At 41.8% G+C, this 24,270-nt stretch overlaps 1 protein-coding gene and 2 long non-coding RNA genes across 4 annotated transcripts; all 3 read left to right on the top strand.

Annotated features, from left to right (window-relative positions):
- The first annotated feature begins 2,977 nt into the window (after nt 1-2,977).
- si:dkey-197j19.6 (wiskott-Aldrich syndrome protein) lies at nt 2,978-5,608 on the top strand. 2 transcript variants are annotated; one of them, XR_007398490.1, is made up of 6 exons: nt 2,978-3,118; nt 3,425-3,511; nt 4,040-4,140; nt 4,281-4,386; nt 5,266-5,308; nt 5,541-5,608. XR_007398490.1 is itself a non-coding variant. In XM_049016976.1 (5 exons), exons 1-4 carry the CDS (start codon nt 2,996-2,998, stop codon nt 4,360-4,362), a joined length of 393 nt encoding a protein of 130 aa, XP_048872933.1. In that variant the 5' UTR covers nt 2,978-2,995; the 3' UTR covers nt 4,363-4,386; nt 5,266-5,608. The 2 variants fall into 2 exon arrangements, 1 of the variants encoding a protein (XP_048872933.1); XM_049016976.1 differs by having other exon boundaries at nt 5,266-5,608.
- A 3-nt stretch (nt 5,609-5,611) lies between these two features.
- Nucleotides 5,612-7,865, top strand: LOC125744773 (uncharacterized). Its single transcript, XR_007398494.1, has 4 exons — nt 5,612-5,694; nt 5,840-6,220; nt 6,944-7,053; nt 7,394-7,865. It is a non-coding gene; the product is annotated as an uncharacterized LOC125744773 (long non-coding RNA).
- A 14,712-nt stretch (nt 7,866-22,577) lies between these two features.
- Nucleotides 22,578-23,355, top strand: LOC125744775 (uncharacterized). Its single transcript, XR_007398496.1, has 2 exons — nt 22,578-22,872; nt 23,126-23,355. It is a non-coding gene; the product is annotated as an uncharacterized LOC125744775 (long non-coding RNA).
- The last annotated feature ends 915 nt before the right edge of the window (nt 23,356-24,270 follow it).

Genomic DNA, 24,270 nt, shown 5'->3' with positions numbered 1-24,270 from the left:
GTATAAGAACGGAATAAAGAATTTCAGGGGTAACTGTGTAATTTTAATGATGAAATACACTCTTTGTATATATTATACACAAAAAAAATGTTCATTCAATTGTAATTTCAAGTTGCTGTTTATATAACACAATTAAATAAACACGTGAGAAAAATAACACTGCAGTATAGCTGAATATGTATGAAATATCCTGTCCAAAATAGAGACACGTAGCAGAGAAGGGTAAAACCATTGATTTCAAGACTGTGACTTTCCAAGAGTGAAGATATCCAGGACATGTCGTGTCTAGCACTGTCCAATGCAGCCACTACTGCTTTGTATGTATTTTCAGGGCTATACATAAAGAGCTTACAGCTATAGATATTTTTTTTATCAAATAAGTAACACTCGCTAATGAGTGGTTAAAAGTACAGGAAAGGTACGACTTCTGGAGGAGCTAGAGGTATTTCTGTACCTCCAGTTAGAAAGTCTCCGCAGATAGAATTTTTCAAGGTAAACAGCCTCTTTCCTTTCTGTAGTTATTTTTTACCTTCTTCGTGTCATCCATTGTGTCATGTCAATAGAAGCAGACTTACAGTTTAAGCTATGAATATGCACAGGGGATGTGTGGTCCTGTATCTCCAGCCTGCTTTGTAAACACCAGTACTGCCCAGCAGGAATTATGATATTCAAATCAGACAAACAATGACTCAACTGTAACAGTCTGAGCGTCACAGTTACTCCATACAGCAATTTATTCAAAATCAAACAAAGAAGCAAAACACACACACACACACACACACACACACGCTGTATACATGCCAAAGGTATTGGGGACACCCCACCAAATCATTGAATTCAGGTGTTTCAATCCCTTCCATAGCCTCAGGTGTATAAAATCAAGGCATGCAGATTGCTTCTACAAACATTTGCGGAAAGAATGGGTCATTCTCAGGGGCTCAGTGAATTCAAGCGTGGTACTGTGATAGGATGCCATCTGTGCAATAAGTCCATTTGTGAATTTCCTCACTTTTGAAATATTCCACCGAACTCTCCATACATACATACATACTTCATTCACCACACACACACACAGACACAATCATGGACCACATAGGATGATGGGGATCCCATAAGATTGCAATGAAGCTGCAAAATTCCTATCCAATACATTTCCAGCATTTCCCAGCAATGTAAGGTCACAGTAGGTTACAATGTACTAGAAGCTAGTTTACCTTAAGGTTACATGCTAGTTTCTAAAATACTTTCAAAGTATATCTTTGTCTGCACTGTCCTGTCTCTTATGACACTGCTGTTTGTCCCATAGTCACCCCATCCACTTGTCCCCTCCCCTGTAACTGTGGCACAAGAACTGCACTGTTTCTCTGCCTTTTGTATTTGCAAGCAAATAAAGTGCTGCACCAGTTCATTGTGCCGCTTTCCTGCTACAAACCAGCTCTTGCTTTTGAGTATGAACTTTATGTTCTTGTTATCTTGTGACACTGACGCTAACATTGGAGCTGACTGTTTCTGAATGTTTTTTTATATATATACGAAGCTCATCATACAGGATATGTTCCACTTGTACAAAAACAAGCTAGTCATACTGATAAAGTGCATTTCATAAGCAGAAGCATTCCTACTTGAAGAGCCAGATTAATTGTGGCATTTGAAATGTATTGATACAATGTAACAATATGATTATACTAATAGGATCAGTCAGGATGTACCTTCATATAAGCACAATATTTACCTGCACTATATACACCAAAATAAGTCATATACAGTAATAGTTATACTAGCAGGTAGAAATACAAAATAAAGGGTGCCATTTGATCAAGAAAAAGGACAACAAAACTCAAGTATGTGCATCATCCATCCATCTATCCATCCTCCCATCCTCCAACCTCTTATCCAGTCCCGCATTTCAGCAATCCGGAAACTTATTTTATGTGCTTCACTGAAAACGAAATAAATTTTAACAGGATTCAAGACTGACATCAATGTCTGGTTAGGTTTACTGGAGCAAGAATAAACATATCAGTTTATACGTTTAGTCATGAAGAAGGAGCAGGTGGCATGAATCAACACCAATAGCCGTGGTCACCCGGCGCACCCCTCCCAAGACAGCCTCTATGTATCACTTGATAAATATCTACAATATAAGTGACACCCTGTAATTCAGCAGCATAGGAGCAGAGCTTATCATGAACAGGAAAAAGCAGAAGCTGGACAGACCAGCCATCTGGGTGTCAGGGTAATCATAATCAAAATTAATAACAATAAATATATTTGATACTGATATTATCAAAGTATACATTTGTGACCCATCACCACGAAATGAGTCTTATGGGTGCTGTTCTACCAGTGCGACTTAAGACTCATTTGGTGGCGACGGGTCACATCTGAGAATCTCACTTAGATTTAATTTGCCTTGCATGGATGGACCTTTCTGAAGATAAGAAGTTGGAAGTGGAGGGATAGATGGATGGAACATTGAAACCAGGTCTCACAGCAGATGTCCAATAACTCTAATAATAATAAATTACAATTGATGTTATATTATCATACAGTATCAGACAGTCGATCATTTTCTCAGCGCATATCCTGGTGAAAGTCATTTTGATCCTATCTTAGGCAGCACAGGACACGAGACTCAAGTCCCCCCTAAATGGGATCCATCACAAGGTACATACAGTTAGCTTGACTGCATGTCTCTGGACTGCAGGGTGAAACCTGTGCAACATAGGAAAACATGCACACATCCACACACACAGAACAGAGGTAGGATTGAAGACCCCAGATCTGGAGGTGCAGCCAAACAGGGCTAACCACTGAACCAGCAGGTCACTTGACATGAGGAGTAGAGTAACTCATCAGGGGCACTGTTAACAATTGTGTTAATGGACTATGACTTGGTAAAGAGTTTGTGCTGATAGTGCTTCATGCTGTTGTCCTCCCCCGTAACCTCGGCTATCCCCATCGCAGGCAGTGGCATGTGCTGTGGCCCAGGTGTATGAAGCCCGCTCAGAACCCAGCGTTGGGGGAGTCTGCCTGGCGTTATAAGGATGGAGGGGTGGTGTGCCTGGTCAGGGATCAGACACTGAGATCCTGCTTCCTCCGCCTGTACAGCGTCAAGGTCAGAGTGACTCAGCAGCTGGAGTGTGCAAGCCGCCGTGATCACCTGCCTCTTCCTGCAGTCACCTGCTTTCTGTCCTTTTCATCCGCTGTGATAATTCTGCTGTGTGTCCCAAAATGACTGGATCGTTTTTCTGTTTTCTCTCTCTCTCTCTCTCTCTCTCTCTCTCTCTCCTCTCTCTCTCTCTCTCTCTCTCTCTCCTCTCTCTCTCTCTCCTCTCTCTCTCTCTCTCTCTCTCTCTCTCTCTCTCTCTCTCTCTCTCTCTCTCTCTCTCTCTCTCTCTCTCTCTCTCTCTCTCTCCCCCAGATAGGAAAACTGCTGTGGGAACAGGAGCTCTACACCACATTCAAGTACTCTGCCCCCCGCCCATTCTTCCACAGCTTCCTTGCAGATGTGAGAACAAACCCCACCCCCTCCCCCAATCAACCACTCTTTTTGCACAGAATTTGGAATTATAAATATTTATATATTTATTGCTTTTTAAAGTGGTTTTTAAGTGGGTTGCAATGCTTGTGTGACTGAGATGGGGAGAAATGATGACTAAATAAAGCTGTAATGAATACGATTTTATAAGTCCCAGATTACAATTATGGCTCAGTAGGTACTACTGATGCGTCTTCCCTGTAGAGTTTGCATGTTCTCCCCATGTCGCGTGGGTTATGCCTGGATGTGCTGCTTCCTCCTACAGTCCAAATTTATGCAGGTAGGCTAATTAGCATCTCCAAAGGGCATAACTCAGTGCATAACTCAGTGCATGGTCCTGTAACGGATTGGCATCTCGCCCAGTGTTTCCAATACCTTATGCGATGGATGGATGGAAAATCCACAGAGAGGATTTGAACGCTGTACTTGTAACACTTCAGTAGTTTGCCTAACGCGGACGTAACCGTCCCCTATGCGCTGCTGTTTGTGTGCCTGCAGGATTGCCAAGCAGGTTTGAACTTTCGCAGACGAGGCAGAAGCGGAAAGGTTTCGCACTGCTACGGACATGCAGATCCTACACATGAAGGAAAGGGCAGGCGGTGCGTTTGCCGCTTCTCACAGATGTGCTTGATTTTAAATAACAGCGGCATGTTTTATTTGCTCATATCATTTGCTATACTTAAGTTCCGTTTGCAGTAAGCATGGTTTACATCGGAGTGTCTTCTTCACTGGTGTACAGCGGCCAAACAGCTTGGACCCAGGACACAAATTACAGGATCCTCTTCCAGCTGGTTCTTCAAGAAGACATCAGTCCCATCTGATGTCAGCTGTCCCTCCACAACGAAGTGAGCAGAATAAATACGCAAATCTGACAGAGTAATTAAGTTACGCACCAATGAGTCTTACGGCAAGAATGATTAAAGACACCTTGCTGTATCATCAAAATTCAAGATCTACAGAAATATTGAAATAGTGCTGAAAATTAAATACAGACACTCCTCGCTTAACGAACTACCTGTTTAACGACCGCCCGAAATTACAGCCAACTCCCCGACCAGTCGGTATATTGTATGGTGTACGAGAACTTTGATCGTCAACCAATTATGCAGATTAAAACAAAGTTCACAGTTGGAGTATTCTTTAGACCTTTTCAATATTCAGAATAAATAAAAACAATTACCTGTATTTACAGCATGGAAACCTGAGTAATTCTATATTTATTACAGTATACAGTACACTACTATTCTAAATATTCTAAAATGTTACAAATGGTGCAAAAGTGACATTAAAACAATATCTAAAGATGGTTGATACAAACCCACGAGCAGCACAGTATGCCTGACATATCGGTACGGGGCGGCTCCTCCTTTACCAACCAACTCGCTTAATGACTTAGTAACAGAACTTGGTCGTTAAGTGAGGAGTAACTGAATCTGAAACATACGACACAATCAGTGTCATGAGGCTATCATTGACTTTGTCATGTTAAGAATCCAGATACAATAAGGAAACATTTGAGATCATTCAGTTAATTGTACAATGCTTCCAGTCGATGGTATGTTTTTAAACACGTATACGATACATTCGTAGTCGTACGTCTTATTAAATATGAATATTACACATATGTCAAAGTAAAGAGGGAACTACACTGTGCCTTATCTCAGCAGTACAGAACACTGTTACACAGTATTTTGCCCTTAAACCGTTATTTATGTCTTTTTCAGATATTCCACCCCCGCAAACTGGACCCACGACCAAGGCTTTGATGTAAGTGTGATTAAAAGAGGGAAGTAACTGTACAAAATCAATGCCATTCTGTGTGTAAGTACATTGTCGAATACAGAAACAGGGTACGGCCACTCCCAGTGATGTTACAAAAAGATAGATGCATTTTATACATTATACGTTAACAATAGACAATCAGACTTCATTGATGTCACCACATTTTTATCGCCTCTTTTTGTTTCGCTTTCCTTGCGATCTCTATATCGTTTGGCAGGTCAATAATCTGGATCCAGCTCTGCAGAAGCTCTTTACAAAAGCAGGCATTCGAGAGAAGCACTGCGGGGCAGACAACACCTCCTGGCTGATCCACAGCATCATCGAACAGCACGGAGGCCTGGAAGCTGTCAGGAAGGAGATGCGACATGGAGGTGCCCACACTTGGCTCTGGCACTGCATGCCTGGCCAGCATCTTGCACTCCTTCCTGAGATTGTGCAGCCTTCACAGATGACTCTGCATGACCCAGACCTCCTTTGTTCATTCAGTGATGTAAACTCATATAATCTTTACCGTAGGACTTCCTCCACAGACCCTGCCCAGGAGCAGAGGTCCCCCCTCGGCACTGACCGTGAAGAAGGGACCACTGCCACCCCTGCCCGCAATGGCAGGGCCCCATGCCAGAAGGGTCCCAGGGTCACTCCTACGCAGCCAAAGCATCCAAGACTTATCCCTGGGGTCTCGGGAGGGCTAACCCTGCCCATTCCCTTCAGCCTGGAGTCCTTGCCCCACCTCCTTCTGTACCCGCCCCCCAACTACCTGCATCTGTTCTTGTTCAGACTGGGTCTCCATCTCCACTCCCCTTCCCTCTTAAGCCTTGCGTTTTACCCCTTTTGGTGGGACTGCAAAGGTCTTCGTCTTTGGCACAGCACACCAGGGAAGATGACAGCCAGAATCTGGTGAGATGCTGAGCCTGGCTGTCAATAACTAATATTAGTTTAATATAAACTAATTCGACTCCAGAAGGCGATTCTGGCACCATTTAACACTTGATCAAAGTATTTCACAGTCTGCTGCCCTATTACAAAATATTTAGAATCTACTAAATCTTTACTAAACCTACAAAATTTGCCAAATGCTGATAAATGCAACTTAAGCACATACAATCAGGTCCATAAATATTGGGACATCGACACAATTTTAATCTTTTTGGCTCTATACACCACCACAATGGATTTGAAATGAAACGAACAAGATGTGCTTTAACTGCAGACTTTCAGCTTTAATTTGAGGGGTTTTACATACAAATCAGGTGAACGGTGTAGAATTACAGCAGTTTGTATATCTGCCACCCGCTTTTTAGGGGACCAAAACTATGATTACTAAATAACACTAGACAACAGGAAAACCATCGGAACTGGATATCCACCATAAACCAAGACAATGTTTCATGAAAGGGTTTGTTTTAATAGTTGTTTCCAAAACATCTAAGGGGAAAAAAAATCAATATAAAATTCAGTGCAACATGAGTCATTTGTTGAGCAGTAAGCTTCAAATCCATTATATTTTAATTTTGAGCATACAGATTTACATAAAGGTATCCTTATATCATTATTCTTTATGCATGCTTTCTGTTATCAGTCGATCTTAACATCTGATTCAACTGTGTATGTGTCTGACAGATCACAGATACATACATCAAGGAAAGAGACCCCATCTTCTACCATGGTGACCGGTAGTGTGCTTGGTGCTTTGAAGAAAGTCATGAAGACACACCCTATGTTATTTGCAGGTATGTACCACTCACCCTTCACTTCTGTCTACTGAGACAAATCACTACTCATGCCCTCCAGTATTCTCACCCCACACAGTTACCATCCTCCATCAAGTATGCAGGTCTTGTTGTACAATGACCATCGAGACAAGGATTGATTCTCTCCAAAGTGACCAAGGTTTTCAATTATGCCAGGATCTCATCAGCTCACATGATATCCCAAGTGTTCAGAAACATGACGATCTGTGTTTAAATCAGACCAACTCTGGACTGACAGTCAGTGAAAACTGATATTCTGAATAGGTTTCAGTTCTAAATATCCGGATCTACTTTGTAAGCTTTACTCTTGTATTTGCAGATGGGAACAGTGATGAAGAAGATTCGCAGTTTCCAATATAGACTCTGGAAGAATCATCTAATACAGGAAAATGGCTTTTGCTAACCGTACCCAGATGGAACTTCTCACCACACAATGGGAGTTAAACAGGAATTCTGAGCTCAAATGAAAATCATTTAAAATCAATAATTAATGGCACATTAAAGCAACCCTCTTTTAAAAATGTACAGAACATTTTTCTGAATTTTACACAGAATGTAATGTGACTGAGTCTACAAAGTAATTTACCCATTTTTTTGCGTCTTATGATACCTTTCTGCGACCTGGCATTACGCTGTATAGACGTAGTGTATTTATACATAAGAATTAAGTCCTTTAATGTTATGTAGAAGTTTCTTGTCTTCAGCAGCACCTGCCAAGGGTTGAAGGCCCTTCTTAATGCTGTTCGGAATGAAATAAACAGGAGCTATGATGGCTTGTTAAGTTTTTGTGTTAATCGTTAATAACTGTTTGTTCTGTCCACAATCATTAAATTTATCGAAATCCCCGGATTTACAGTTTTATATCACAATTTCGATTTATGGAACAAAAAAAAAATATGACCCTATTTTTGGATTCCCTCACAATGAGTGGAATTAAAATAAACTGAACTTATGCCCGGCTTCAGTCAAACGTCATGTGTAAAAAAAACTCGTCACGTACAATAAAGCTTAATTACATTAGCTTTATCATTTATTTCATGGATATGTTATTGTGTTTCTGTATAGTTCTGGTGATAACTCGGAAAATCGTGTTATAATTTCCTATTTAAAGTTATGGAAAAGGGTGGGGTTTTTTTACTTATGGTGATATTCGGGAAAAAATTGAAACGTGAATTGAGGGAAGATAACGTATAAACTGACTAGATGAGTTTCTTATTATATCAAAAAGTCTGATTGAGCGCTCAATATTTGGGCCTCATGTCTATATATCTTCCTCAGTTTGTTCCCGTAAAAGGAGTGGTTTAATTGTTATCTCTTTTAACTGATTGTTTTTAAAACATGTTTTCTCAATACTTTGCCACACCTAACATACTTTGTATGGCGTTATATTAGTGCCAAAAGTCGCGCGCGTGGTTTTTATGCGCTCGCGAGCAGAAAATCCTTGCTCTCTACGCAGGGACGGATTATGGGTTGTGTGGGCCCCTGGGCAAAACCTTCGCAAGGGCCTCCACCCCACCACCACCAGCACCACCACCACAACCACCACAATTCAAGGGCCCTTGGCAGCCAAACGCCCTCCCTATACCTCCCTATACAGGGGCCCTTGTAGGCAGAGGATCAAAGAATGTAGGCCCTCTAAAATAGACAAACGAAAATACATTGTTGATAAGCGTTGCAAATGCCCCTGGGCAGCGGCCCTGCTGGCCCGGTCCATAATCCGTCCCTGTCTCTACGCGCTCGCGATTGCACAGCACTCACTCGCTCGGCGTTAAATTAGTGCCAAAAGTCGAACCACTCGCGTGTGTGCGCTCGAGTGCTGAAAACCCATCCCCTCTACGCGCTCGCGTTCGCGTCTGCACAGCACTCGCTCGCTCGACAGGAACAATTTTGACACTTTGGAGGCGGAAACAGTGGCTCCGCTTCTTTGTTTTTTTTATATTGACTACGATTGGCTATTTGCTTTGGTAGAAGATGAAGATAATTGACCAATGGATGTGGGATTCACACTGTCATGATGTCGGAGCAAGTAAGTCTTACACTGAGTTCACATCTTTTAGAGATTCTGTTTTCATATTCCACGTTGAGGATTGGAATCATGTGTGTCTTAATTAAAGCAGAGCTTGAAATTCAATGCGGTATAGCTGGTATCTCGTGCAATATTATTTATTCACAGTCTGCTATCATAATTTGGGAATTTCCCGCTTCGTCTTACCGTATATAAAAGAATGGGCCAATGTGCGGTAAATTGCATTGTGAATAACATTTCTTAATACAACATCACAAAGCCAATTTAATAAATTCAAATCCTGGGAAGAGTGCTCCTCAGATATTAGTTCTCGGGTTAGTGTTAGCAGACTATAGGCGAAACCACCTAAAGTGCTATCTGTTAATGTTTATTAAATTAGCATTAGAATGGATAGGTTTTTAATATCTTTTGTCCTTGTAGCTGCCAAATACACTCATTATTAAAGCCATAAAGTTGTCTGCCTGCTACATTAGAATCTCCACTGAGTAAGTGTTTTTGATGGATTTTATTTAACTTTATTTGACTCTGGTCCTTAGATCTAATGTCATACTTCTTCACTTATATTGTTTGTGAAAAGGTTTACCACGGTCAAACAGAGCAGCCACTACATCATCATACATGAACAAGCACCTCACAAAACAAAAACATTTCATTTTCATGATTAAAACTTTTGAATGGTAGGCCTAGTGTGTGGATCAGAGACAAGATCTTGACACCTCATTAACTATAATTTGTTCTGTGAACAGCTCAGATACCACCTTCTCGAAAGTCTTCTGCATAAAATAGAAATGAGATTCAGAGTGACTCCACTAAATTTGGATTACCTGGAGTTCCTTTGTCATCAGGAGCTGTATCTTCTGCAGGCCCTGTCTAATCACATTGAAGTACCTCCTGCTATCACCCTGGCTTTGCAAGAGCTCTTTGACCTTGTGAGGGCATATCTGGAACGTCCAGCCCTATGTGTCACACAGGAAGTCACTGCCACCAATGGACGACCCAAGATTTTGATTGAAGAACAACGTTTGAAAGAAATGCTCCATACTCAACTTCCTGTGCCTTACATAGCCACACTGATGGGTGTTTCAAGAAGAACAATCTTAAGAAGAATGAAAGAGTATGAGCTCTGTGTTAGGGACACATATAATTCCATCAGTGATGAGGAACTTGACAATTTGGTTTCTTCTGTCAAGAATGATCTACTAAATGCAGGCTACAGGATGGTCAGAGAGAGGCTGCAGTCAATGGGCTACAGGGTTTGGTGGAGAAGAGTTGCAGCCTCCATGCATAGGGTTGATTCCATGCGCATCATATCAAGGTTGTCAAGTCTTGGCTGTGTTGTACGCAGAATGTACTCTGTACCAGGGCCTTTGTCTCTGGTACACGTGGACACAAACCACAAGTTGATCCGGTTTGTATTAACAGCAAATTTATTTGAAGTTTGTTCATCTTCAGCCCTGGGTGGATTGGTGTGAGGTGGTGATGGGGCTTTGGAGATTTCCTGCTGATCAACACTGGCAACTTATATCTATGTATCATGGAGGTCTCGGGACTCACAGATATTCAGAGACATGTGGATAGTTTACCAGTGTTTTTCAGCAGGAAATAGTCATTACTACAAATTGTCACCCCCCCCCGCCCCCCACAGAAACTGGATCTGGCTATAGTGGGAAAATTGTTTTTTTTTTTTTTTTGTGAGAACTTGAAAGCAAATTAAACAAAACTTGGAAAAAATATATGCTCATTCACCAATTTTCTAATCTGGGGTCTAAAGTGGTCAGGCTTGCAAGTGTATTTGGTTATTTGTCTATCCTAGCCTGTTGCAGTGTATATTTCCTGTATATTTTGCATGTAAAAAATGTTATTTGTTATGTCAGTGCTTAATATTATCATGTAGTCTTCATGAACTTTGTTTTAACCCGACTTAATGGCTTTCTTCATCTTGGCCAGGGACTGCATTTGAAAAGTAGCCACTTGACTAAAATTGGCACATTTTCAGAAATGCCAGCAACAATACTGATAATGAACACCCCTCTAACTGACTCTCAGTTGGATTAGAAAAAAAGACTACAACTACAAAAAGCTACAACTGAACAGAATCTGAGAGCAATATTTTTTTTTCACTTCTGAAATAAGAAAAATATTTTGGTCGTATCTGACCTAGACGCATCTCAAAGTGCATAAAAAGAAAAAAAATGCCTATTAGATGGTAAACTGCCAGACATAAAGAAAAAGGGAAAAATCGGCTATAATCATCATCCGCTTATACTGTAGTGATCCATTTCACCCACACAGGCATGATCACCATAAGCGGTTTCCACATTATTGTCGAGGTGACTATTCACTTTACCTCTACTTTCTCCGACATCTTCCTGATTCTGCCGCCAACAAGGGGCTCATAGGGTGGAGACTGAGGGTGTTAAACAGACCAATCATACTTTTGTCACTGAATGCAACAAATAATGTTGTATTTATCTGTAAAAAGTCCAGCACCAAGAAAAGCAACAGAGCGAATAATAATGGAAGTGCGCCGCCGTACAGGGAAGGAGGAGTGATGGGAGTCCAGGTGGTGGCTAAGCGCACGTGGGGAGAGGCATAGTACTGTGAGGCTTCATGAACTTCCGATGGAGCAGTGCTGTCATACAGGGGGGAGCCTGAGAGGGGCACTGTGGCCGGGTGCGAGAGCCCTGGGTGATGAGTTGTAGAGCTGCACAGGAACTGAGAGCCCAAGCTGTTGGACATTCCATTGGACTGGGAAACTGGAGTGAGCGAAGAGGAGCTCATTGACCACAAACCGGGATACTGGCTGTGTGTGAGCAATGGGGTGGAGATTAAGGAAAGACGTTAAATCAGCATGCAGTGTTGCCTGGAAACAACAACAAATATACTACAGTGTCACTGTACTAAAACAATATCAAAATAATGCCTATTTTTTATTCATTTTACTTGTAGAGTGCAAAGTACAAAGGAAAACAAAGAGTAACTATGGCGAAATAAATCAAATCATGTCCCAGAATGCAGTGATGGGCCTGAATGGATCAGGACAGAAGAAGGCGAAAGACCTGTTAACGAGGTGAGACGATGCAGACACAGGCCAGGATGTGGGTATAGGCGAGAACAAGAGGGAAGACGGGGGCCCGAGACTCAGCATGGTGGGGGAGGGGAGGCACGGGCTCACCTGGAGCTGCTCCCGGAGGTGCCGCTATGACTCACGGGTAACATGCCGGAATGGGACGGCACCTGTAGGCTGGACCAGTTGTCATGGGACGGCAACATGGACAGACAGGTAGACGAGCTGTCTGAATAAGCAGCTGCAAGTATAAAACTATAGATGACATATGAAGCAGGTATGTGGTGGGCAGTGTTACAGCGTCCTTAATATGGTCAACACAGAAAAGGCATGTCATCATGTTATGTATATACTGCCTCCAGTTACTTAATGCCTAACTTCAATACATTGATTGATTTGTTCACTGTTGTAGCCTGTGTCAACTTTCCTTTCAGACAGATGTAAAGCCCTTTCTGTTTTTGTTCTGTGGAGTTTTTTTTGAACAGCATATGGCTGAATTCTGTTAAACCTCAGATTGAAGAAAATTGTGTTAATTGAAAAGCAAATATCAAAAACTCAGTCCGCAGGAATGTTTTTCAGAAGATTTCTGTGGACTTTTGGAAATTTCACGAAATTCCATTGCTCGATTACATAAACACTGAGTGAGATTTCATTCCCATTACTGCAAAGTATGAAGAGGATTATGACTTATTACTTTAGGTTATCGGACTGAGTGAGTTTTGGAAATTTGCTCTTTAATCGATAACTGAAGCAGTGCTGTGAATACAGAGGTTATATACGTCGCATATCAACAGAACTGTATGTTTATGTCTTGTCTTAATTATTTTGATTAAATGTCTGACTATTCCCAATATATGTGAACATCCATCCATCCATCCATTGTCCAAACCGCTTATCCTACTGGGTCGCGGGGGGTCTGGAGCCTATCCCGGAATCAATGGGCACGAGGCAGGGAACAACCCAGGATGGGGGGCCAGCCCATCGCAGCTCACACTCACACACCATTCACTCACACATGCACACCTACGGGCAATTTAGCAACTCCAATTAGCCTCAGCATGTTTTTGGACTGTGGGGGGAAACCGGAGTACCTGGAGGAAACCCCACGACAACATGGGGAGAACATGCAAACTCCACACACATGTAACCCAGGAGCAGACTCGAACCCGGGTCCCAGAGGTGTGAGGCAACAGTGCTAACCACTGCACCACCATGCCGCCCCATGTATGCTGTTTCATTATATAAAAAGAAACTTACTGTACTGTACAATAAAGTATTTCACCACTGCTTCTTCCTCAGCTCCCACTGTTTGCAAGCACATGCATCTTTTGATTTCTTAGTGCAATCTGTGGTTTATTTTTTTTGTGAAATGTAAGTGCAGTATCTGTTTATTAAGTGCTGTGGTTTAATATGTACATTATTATTTCAGTACTGTGTATACTGTCCTTAATGTCCTGCCTCTCTCGTATAACTTGAGATATGCCAAAATTGACATGCAACAAGTGGTCCTGGTTCCAAATGCGGAAGTCGATGGATACCTGTACTTTATATGCTGTAGTGTGCTGGGTGTCAGACATTGCAATGCACCTTGCTTTGATTTTGACCCGTTAGATCAGAGGGAGGTAATCTTATGCAGAAAGGGCCGCTTTGTATGATGGTTTTCACTGCAACTCTATGAACAGCGAACCTAACGGTTATCCCAATACCTTGATCTTGCTAGCATATTTAAATGTGTACCTATTCAGGAATAGAGTGGTGAAGGCATTCAGAGGAGGACTGATGATTATCAGAAGGAACAAAGGGGCTGGGTACTTGTCAGTATCCAGTAGAACCACCAGACTCCTACACTGAATTGTTCTGGATGTGGCACAGACGCTAATCCCTCTGTATTAGGGGATCCGTCTCCAGTTTGTGCTCTTCCAGTTAATAGGTAGATTTTCAGACAGATTTTCGCCCTAGTCCAGTACTCATTGACAGCCTAATACACCGTGTTTCAGTTTCTCCTGATAGTCAATACATGTCACAGGATGTACATTACTCAGATGGGCAGGCCCTCTTACATATGATGGAAACACTACAACAACTTAAGAATAAGGGTCAGAAGAGTGAAATACATATAATGAGTGTGTAGCTCAGCAGACTAAGACCTTGTGGCTGTGATCAGAAGGTCGACGGTTCGTGCTCGAAATTGGCAGGATAGCCACATGTCCACAGGCTTTTGAACAAGACCTGAAAACCCTGGGGGCCTCAAGGTAGCAGTCTCTTCACTGTGACCCCCAAGCTTGTTCTTGCCTTTATGGAGAGCAAGATGGGGCAAATTATTAATCCAATGGGGCCTCAGCAGAACTACAAACCAGTACAAGGAAAATAGTTGTTAATTTTAAATACTACCTTCTGCTGGCCTTATGAGAATATTCAGATTATCATTTTTCCCCATAATTGCAATTTTAACATTAAATTGATGATTTTCCCACGGTCCGCTTTATATGGTAATTATTGATGAAAACTTTTTTGGAAAGTGAAACAATATTAAAATTGCTTTATTGCGTAAAAAAACTGTTTTTGTTTAGTAAAATAATGTTTTTTCGCTCTTTATACTGCCGTCTTGTGGCAAAATATAAATACTGCAGTTTGAAAACAATTAAATGATTTCTTCTAGAAATAGCAGTACCTACGTTTGGCCACGAGATGGCAGCAAGAAAATTAAAAAATTATTTTCCCACGGTCTACTAGCAGCTTTGTGTGGTAATTGTTTGTATTAAAAATACATTGGACCAAGTCAAATTATTTTAATGAAGAATTAACATCTAAAAGCTGCTAGTAGACCGTGGGAAAATAATTTTTAACTTTTCTTGCTGCCATCTCGTGGCCAAAAGTAGGTACTGCAGTTTGAAAACAAATGATTTCTTCCCGAAATTGCAATACCGACTTTTGGTCACGAGATGGCAGCAAGAAAATAGAAAAATTATTTTCCCACGGTCTACTAGCAGCTTTGTGTGGTAATTGTTTGTATTAAAAATACATTGGATCTAGTCAAATTATTTTAAGGAAGAATTAACATCTAAAAGCTGCTAGTAGACCGTGGGAAAATAATTTTTAACTTTTCTTGCTGCCATCTCGTGGCCAAAAGTAGGTACTGCAATTTCGAGAAGAAATCATTTAATTGTTTTCAAACGGCAGTATTCAAATTTTACCACAAGGCGGCAGTATGAAAAGTGAATAAAAACGAAGCCGCAGAGTCTTAGTCTGCTGAGCTACACACTCATTATATGTATTTCACTCTTCTGACCCTTATTCTTAAATTTTTGTAGTGTTTCCATCATATGTAAAAGGGCCTGCCCATCTGAGTAATGTACATCCTGTGACATGTATTGACTATGAAGACAAACTGAAACACGGTGTATTAGGCTGTCAATGAGTACTGGACTAGGGCGAAAATCTGTCTGATAATCTACCTATTAACTAGAAGAGTACAAACTGGAGACGGATCCCCTAATACAGAGGGATTAACGTCTGTGCCACATCCAGAACCATTCAGTGTAGGAGTCTGGTGGTTCTACTGGATACTGACAAGTACCCAGCCCCTTTGTTCCCTCTGATAATCATCAGTCCTCCTTTGAATGCCTTCACCACTCTATTCCTGAATAGGTACACATTTAAATATGCTAGCAAGATCAAGGTATTGGGATAACCGTTAGGTTCGCTGTTCAGAGAGTTGCAGTGAAAACCATCATACACAGCGGCCCTTTCTGGATAAGATTACCTCCCTCTGATCTAACGGGTCAAAATCAAAGCAAGGTGCATTGCAATGTCTGACACCCAGCACACTACAGCATATAAAGTACAGGTATCCATCGCCTTCCGCATTTAGAAGCAGGACCACTTGTTGCAAGTCAATTTGGACGTATCTCAAGTTATACGAGAGAGGCAAGGCATTAAGGACAGTATACACAGTACTGAAATAATAATGTACATATTAAACCACAGCACTTAATAAACAGATACTGCACTTACATTTCACGAAAAAAATAAAGCACAGATTGCACTAAGAAATCCAAAGATGCATGTGATAGCAAACAGTGGGAGCTGAGGAAGAAGCAGTGGTGAAATACTTTATTGTACAGTACAGTAAGTTTCTTTTTATATAATGAAACAGCATACATGGGGCGGCATGGTGGTGCAGTGGTTAGCACTGTTGCCTCACACCTCTGGGACCCGGGTTCGAGTCTCCGCCTGGGTCACATGGGTGTGGAGTTTGCATGTTCTCCCCATGTCGTCATATACACCCACAGTCCAAAAATATGCTGAGGCTAATTGGAGTTGCTAAATTGCCCGTAGGTGTGCATGTGTGAGTGAATGGTGTGTGAGTGTGAGCTGTGATGGGCCATCCTGGGTTGTTCCCTGCCTCGTGCCCAATGATTCCAGGATAGGCTCCGGACCCCCCGTGACCCAGTAGGATAAGCGGTTTGGACAATGGATGGATGGAAATAGCATACAGATTAAGCACCTGTACTGTGCTATCTGCTTATAGTAGCTGTCCATTGTAGATACATCACTGTATGCATGCTGTATTAAGAGCTAGATAAGGACAGTGGGTCATTATATGGCTTGCAGTCCTGCTTATTTTCCTGCACCCGTTACACTAAGTGATACCCCCACTAATGTCCTCTTTCATCCACTTTCGGGCATCTCTTGATCAGTGTATATTACTTACTATGGACGTTGGACATACATGCGATTGGACCCACACACACACACACACACACACACACTTACACTAATTCCCTAATCAACCATCTGTGCAAGCAAGTAAACATGTACCATCTATATAAGTATTGCACATTGCATAGAGAGTGTCCAATCTATATTGAAGGTGACTCGAAAGAAGTCAGACTTCAGTAAAGACTGTAAATTTCTCAGCCATAACATAAGCCGTAAATAATTACCAAATGAGTCATCCCCTTTCGGAAACATTTATTGATATTCTTTCATAACACACAGACATGAGTTTTTTTTCAACTGTCAGCATCCGATCCAAATGGGATTCCCATTTCCTATCTGTGGGATCCAACAGAACACGGGCTGACCATCAGTCAACATGCCTTCAACCGTGCAGGACAGGACCCAGTCCAGGCCAAACCTCACGGTGCTGGTGTTAATAAAAAAATGTAAGGAACATGCAGCTGCAACTCACACACAAACACAGTCCACAGCATCCAGAAAAAGGTCAGGCCTTTTTCTTCTTTAGCTGACTCCGCCCAGACCGCGCCCCCTTCTGGGCGCCTCGCACTATGCCTTTGAACTGGCCCTGCAGCTTGGCCCGTTTCCTGTTTCCCAATGCAAGTCATAAGATTCACCCGTAAATTATATTTTGAATCGGAACGATATTTATTACTATTGTTTAGATTAAATATATAACTGTTTAATGATTGAATATAACTTGATATTGTTGTTTGTGTTGTTTAGTTTGAGGTTCTAGTTTCTGTCTTTATCCGCTTTCGTTTCAGTAGGCAGCTGGTTCATCCCAGGCTCAGGGTCTCTCTGCTCTTCATCAAACCCACACCCCCAGTTTGGGAGCACCCTCTCCCTCTCCTCCCCCCACGGCTGTGACCGTTACTCCTCCTTGAGGAGTAACCCCTCCGCACCCTATCCCAGCCCCTATACCCACAGGAGTGCATCACCCAGTGAGCAGCCGCCCTGCCTGTCCCCTCACACAAGCGCACACTGAAATCATGGTCCTAAGCTCTCTGTGTGGGTCACCACGATAGTACAGCACAGCGACGATTACCCTCTGACTGAATCAGAATCAGCTTTATTTGGCCAAGTATGTTCACACATATTGGGAATAGTCAGACATTTAATTAAAATAATTAAGACAAGACATAAACATACAGATCTGTTGATGTGCATCGTCTTGCCTCGTTAACAGGTCTTTCACCTTCTTCTGTCCTGATCCATTCAGGCCCATCACTGGGACATGCTTTGATTTATTTCGCCATAGTTACTCTGTTTTCCTTTGTACTTTGCACTCTACAGGTAAAATGAATAAAAAATAGGCATTATTTTTATATTGTTTTAGTACAGTGACACTGTAGTATATTTGTTGTTGTTTCCAGGCAACACTGCATGCTGATTTAACGTCTTTCCTTAATCTCCACCCCATTGCTCACACACAGCCAGTATCCCAGTTTGTGGTCAATGAGCTCCTCCTCACTCACCCCAATCTCCGAGTCCAGTGGAATGTCCAACAGCTTGGGCTCTCAGTTCCTGCGCAGCTCTACAACTCATTACCCAGGGCTCTCGCACCCGGCCACAGTGCCCCTCTCAGGCTCCCCGCTGTATGACAGCACTGCTCCATCGGAAGTTCATGAAGCCTCACAGTACGACGCCTCTCCCCACGCGCGCTTAGCCACCACCTGGACTCCCATCACTCCTCCTTCCCTGTAGGGCGGCGCACTTCCATTATTATTGCAGTTTCTATTGTCGCTCTGTTGCTTTTCCTGGTGCTGGACTTTTGACAGATAAATACAACATTATTTGTTGCATTCAGTGACAAAAGTATGATTGGTCTGTTTAACACCCTCAGTCTCCACCCTATGGGCCCCTTGTTGGCGGCAGAATCAGGAAGATGTCGGAGAAAGCAGAGGTAAAGTGAATAGTCACCTCCACAATAATGTGGAAACCGCTTATGGTGATCATGCCTGTGTGGGTGAAATGGATCACTACAGTATAAGCGGATGATGATTATAGTCGATTTTTCCCTTTTTCTTTATGTCTGGCAGTTTACCAACTAATGGGCATTTTTTTTCTTTTTATGCACTTTGAGATGCATCTAGGTCAGATACGACCAAAATATTTTTCTTATTTCAGAAGTGAAAAAAAAAATTCCTCTCAGATTCTGTTCAGTTGTAGCTTTTTAAAATAATGTACCTTGATTTGTGTTTGTTTAAAATGCCATTACCTGCTGCTTACTGGGCCGCTAAAAATGTCTGACCCAGCTAAATTTCTTGGTTTGAAAATCTGGCCCAACTACTTTCCAGTCCTGGACTAGCCCTACTGAATCATACACTAATGTTATTCTGTTATGTGGGCTGTTGTGATAGGGAGATTTGCAGGATGCTGCACGACGGGTGGTGTCCCTGCTGCAGAATGCCCTGTCTGAAGCAGCACCTAGAGACAGTGAGGGTTGTTGTTATCACCTTAATATTGTATATACGCAATCTGTTATTTCTTAACTAATTTAATTGTAATGTATTCTTCTGATATGTTGTGCACAGCTAACAAAAAAGAGAAAAATGCAAAACCAAAGGAAGGCTTTCTTTTCTCTTAAAAGTCTTTTTTCTAAACCAACTGAGAGTCAGTTAGAGGGGTGTTCATTATCAGTATTGTTGCTGGCATTTCTGAAAATGTGCCAATTTTAGTCAAGTGGCTACTTTTCAAATGCAGTTCCTGGCCAAGATGAAGAAAGCCATTAAGTCGGGTTAAAACAAAGTTCATGAATACTACATGATAATATTAAGCACTGACATAACAAACAACATTTTTTACATGCAAAATATACAGGAAATATACACTGCAACAGGCTAGGATAGACAAACAACCAAATACACTTGCAAGCCTGACCACTTTAGACCCCAGATTAGAAAATTGGTGAATGAGCATATATTTTTTCCAAGTTTTGTTTACTTTGCTTTCAAGTTCTCACAAATAAAAAAAAAAGATTTTCCCACTATAGCCGTACAACACAGCCAAGACTTGACAACCTTGATATGATGCGCATGGAATCAACCCTATGCATGGAGGCTGCAACTCTTCTCCACCGAACCCTGTAGCCCATTGACTGCAGCCTCCCTCTGACCATCCTGTAGCCTGCATTTGGTAGATCATTCTTGACAGAAGAAACCAAATTGTCAAGTTCCTCATCACTGATGGAATTATATGTGTCCCTAACACAGAGCTCATATTCTTTCATTCTTCTTAAGATTGTTCTTCTTGAGACACCCATCAGTGTGGCTATGTAAGGCACAGGAAGTTGAGTATGGAGCATTTCTTTCAAACGTTGTTCTTCAATCAAAATCTTGGGTCGTCCATTGGTGGCAGTGACTTCCTGTGTCACACATGGGGCTGGACGTTCCAGATGTGCCCTCACAAGGTCAAAGAGCTCTTGCAAAGCCAGGGTGATAGCAGAAGGTACTTCAATGTGATTAGACAGGGCCTGCAGAAGATACAGCTCCTGATGACAAAGGAAATCCAGGTAATCCAAATTTAGTGGAGTCGCGCTGAATCCCATTTGTATTTTATGCAGAAGACTTTCGAGAAGGTGGTATCTGAGCTGTTCACAGAACAAATTATAGTTAATGAGGTGTCAAGATCTTGTCTCTGATCCACACACTAGGCCTACCATTCAAAAGTTTTAATCATGAAAATGAAATGTTTTTGTTTTGTGAGGTGCTTGTTCATGTATGATGATGTAGTGGCTGCTCTGTTTGACCGTGGTAAACCTTTTCACAAACAATATAAGTGAAGAAGTATGACATTAGATCTAAGGACCAGAGTCAAATAAAGTTAAATAAAATCCATCAAAAACACTTACTCAGTGGAGATTCTAATATAGCAGGCAGACAACTTTATGGTTTTAATAATGAGTGTATTTAGCAGCTACAAGGACAAAAGATATTAAAAACCTCTCCATTCTAATGCTAATTTAATAAACATTAACAGATAGCACTTTAGGTGGTTTCGCCTATAGTCTGCTAACACTAACCCGAGAACTAATTATCTGAGGAGCGCTCTTCCCAGGATTTGAATTTATTAAATTGGCTTTGTGATGTTGTATTAAGAAATGTTATTCACAATGCAATTTACCGCACATTGGCCCATTCTTTTATACACGGTAAGACGAAGTTGATGAGGGAAATTCCCAAATTATGATAGCAGACTGTGAATAAATAATATTGCACGAGATACCAACTATACCGCATTGAATTTCAAGCTCTGCTTTAATTAAGACACACACGATTCCAATCCTCAACGTGGAATATGAAAACAGAATCTCAGTGAGGTGAGTGTAAGACTTACTTGCTCCGACATCATGACAGTGTGAATCCCACATCCATTGGTCAATTATCTTCATATTCTACCAAAGCAAATAGCCAATCGTAGTCAATATATAAAAAAAACAATCAAAGAAGCGGGGCCATTAGAAACTGTTCCCGCCTCCAAAGTGTCAAAATTTTTCCTGTCGAGCGAGCGAGTGCTGTGCAGACGCGAGCGCGCAGAGGGGATGGGTTTTCAGCACGCGAGCGCACACACGCGCGTGGTTCGACTTTTGGCACTGATTTAACGCCATAGCGGACACTGTACTGTTGTGTGTAGTGTTTGTCGTATTGTATGCTGTGTGGTGTTGGGTTTTGCCGTTTTCTTTGTCACCAGGTGCCTCCTGAGCTGAGAGCTGCGCGTGCCGATCTGACCTTACTATCTGGAGGATAGTCAGCCGCCCCAGCAACCTTCTTTGCCTGATTTTAGATATTTGTAATAAAGTGGATTGGATTTTATTTTTACATGCCTCTTTGTTAATGTCCCTTTGCGGGGAGGGTTCGAACTTAAATTTTCACGTTACAGAAGGAACATTAGGGGTTCCTCCTGCCCTTATCAGGAGGTAGCGTAGTCAGAAAGCAGTGTGGGTATTCTGTGCTTTGGGCACCACAAGAAAGCACCGAAATGTTTTAAAGAAACTTTAGCGGTATTTTAAAAGAAAAAAAAGAATCAAGGAATAACCCAGTTAATTCTTGTTTAAATAAATTAACGCAAGAGTGTCGGCTCTTTAACGAAAATACTGTGTGGCTGTACGCGCAAGCGCTACACGAGAGCGAGCCAGAGAGGAGCGCGCATGCGCCCATTTAAACAAGAATTACCGCGTTATTCTTTGTTATTCTTTGATTCTTGTTGAAATGGTTAGAGCAGTGGTTTTCAACCTGTGGGCCGCGACGGTATTGCAGGGGGGCCGCCAATTATTATTAATAGAAATTGTAATATTGTTCATATAATAAAAAATGTCTAGTCAAAATCATCCATCCATCCATCCATTTTCCAAACCGCTTATCCTATTGGGTCGCGGGGGGTCCGGAGCCTATCCCGGAATCAATGGGCACGAGGCAGGGAACATCGCAGGGCACACTCACACACCATTCACTCACACAGGCACACCTATGGGCAATTCAGCAACTCCAATTAGCCTCAGCATGTTTTTTGGACTGTGGGGGGAAACCGGAGTACCCGGAGGAAACCCCACGACGACACGGGGAGAACATGCAAACTCCACACACATGTGACCCAGGCGGAGACTCGAACCCGGGTCCCAGAGGTGTGAGGCAACAGTGCTAACCACTGCACCACCATGCCGCCCCCTAGTCAAAATCAAATAAATCATAATTTGATATATAATTAAATAATGAGAAATTAATTGACGGATTTCTGGATTCATACATTCTCCGAGTATCCTGATCTTTCTGACAAAGCTCTTAAGTTTTTGATGCCATTTCCGACAACATACTTATGTGAAGCAGGATTTTCTGCATTGGTGGCACTCAAGACAAAATACCAGAATAAGCTTAACGTCGAGCCTGATCTCCGCTTGCAACTTTCTTCCCTTCAACCCGACATGCAGCGCTTAGTAAATGCTAAACAACACCAACCTTCGCATTAGGTGAGTGACAAAGATTGTTTACTGTAGTTTCATGTCTAATTGTCTTGTAAACAAGTTGAGATTTTTTTTTGTGCATGTTATCCATTTAGCTAAATTTGTTTCATGGTTGTTGTTTTAAATTTATTTACGTATTGCAGTTCCGTTTCCCTTTAATGTGTCTTTTATTTATTTTTTTATTATTATAATTTTTTTTTTTGCCTGCTCTCGATTTGCGCTTGTCACTCGAGTCTGACTCTTGTCTTGCTTTATCCAGTGCTCCATTTCTCTGCCGGTTTTGACTGCTCGTTTCAACCCCGCTCTGCCTGTTCCCTCTGACGGCTCTTCGGCTCGCTGACGTTCTACCCGCTGCCGACCTCTGCCTGGATTTGGTTTTCCCGTTTTCGAAATGTCAACCCGAACCTGTGGGGGCTTGCTGATCCGTTATGTATATTTTCTGTTTATTCAATACATTACCAGTTTATTCAATAAAGACAAATAACAGCCTTGCTTCCGAGTACTTAGTTAACCCGACACAAAAAGCGGGATCGTTTAAATTCTTTTGCAGTGGGCCGCGGAAACATATGTGTTTGGCTGTGTGGGCCGTGAGTTAAAAAAGGCTGGAAACCACTGTGTTAGAGCGTTTTACTTATTCACATTGGCAGAAAAGTGCCAGCCCGTTTCAAAATGGCGACACCAGCGGAGCGCCTATTTCAAATAAAAACGTTACGGTTATAGGGGTTTAAGTAATGAAGCACTTTTCTGCCAATGTGAATAAATTACTTAAACCCCTATAACCATAACGTTTTTATTTGAAATAGGTGCTCCGCTGGTGTCGCCATTTTGAAACGGGCTGGTCACTTCGGTCCTTTTGGCCTATTTCTTCTAAAAGTTTGCTGTTCAAATGCTTTCTTCAACCTAACACTGATAAATTCCGCTAAAGTTTTTCTTAAACATTTTGGTGCTTTCTTTTAAAATACGCCGTGGCGCTTGTGCCTACTCCTAACACATGGCTGCGGCCGGACGGGTCCCCGCTGGACGTGTATCTTATATTCATCCCGTTATGTTTTATTCCTTAAAAACGTAATTAAAAATACAACATAAATACACGTAATGTATTTTCATTCTATTAAAGTTTAAAGGCAACCCTTATCACCCAAACCATATGGCCCCCTATCGGCAACACGTAATAGACATTTGGAATATTCCTGACATTTAACATCTACTCACATTCAATGGAAAACACCTGTGTCTTCATTTTTAATGCTTTATTTACAATGATTTACATGTTTAAGTAGTACTGATAGTCAATATATGTTTTATGTTCAGTCTTATCCACTACACTTCTTGCATCATTTTCTCCCTTGCCTTGTACTCCTCCTCCATTGCCTTGTACTCATCCTCCAATCCCTTGCACTCCTC

This window comes from Brienomyrus brachyistius, chromosome 6, assembly GCF_023856365.1.
Source record: "Brienomyrus brachyistius isolate T26 chromosome 6, BBRACH_0.4, whole genome shotgun sequence".
In the NCBI taxonomy this organism is placed as follows: domain Eukaryota; kingdom Metazoa; phylum Chordata; class Actinopteri; order Osteoglossiformes; family Mormyridae; genus Brienomyrus; species Brienomyrus brachyistius.
The sequence above is the reverse complement of the archived record's forward strand: the minus strand, read 5'-3'. Positions and strand labels throughout refer to the sequence as shown.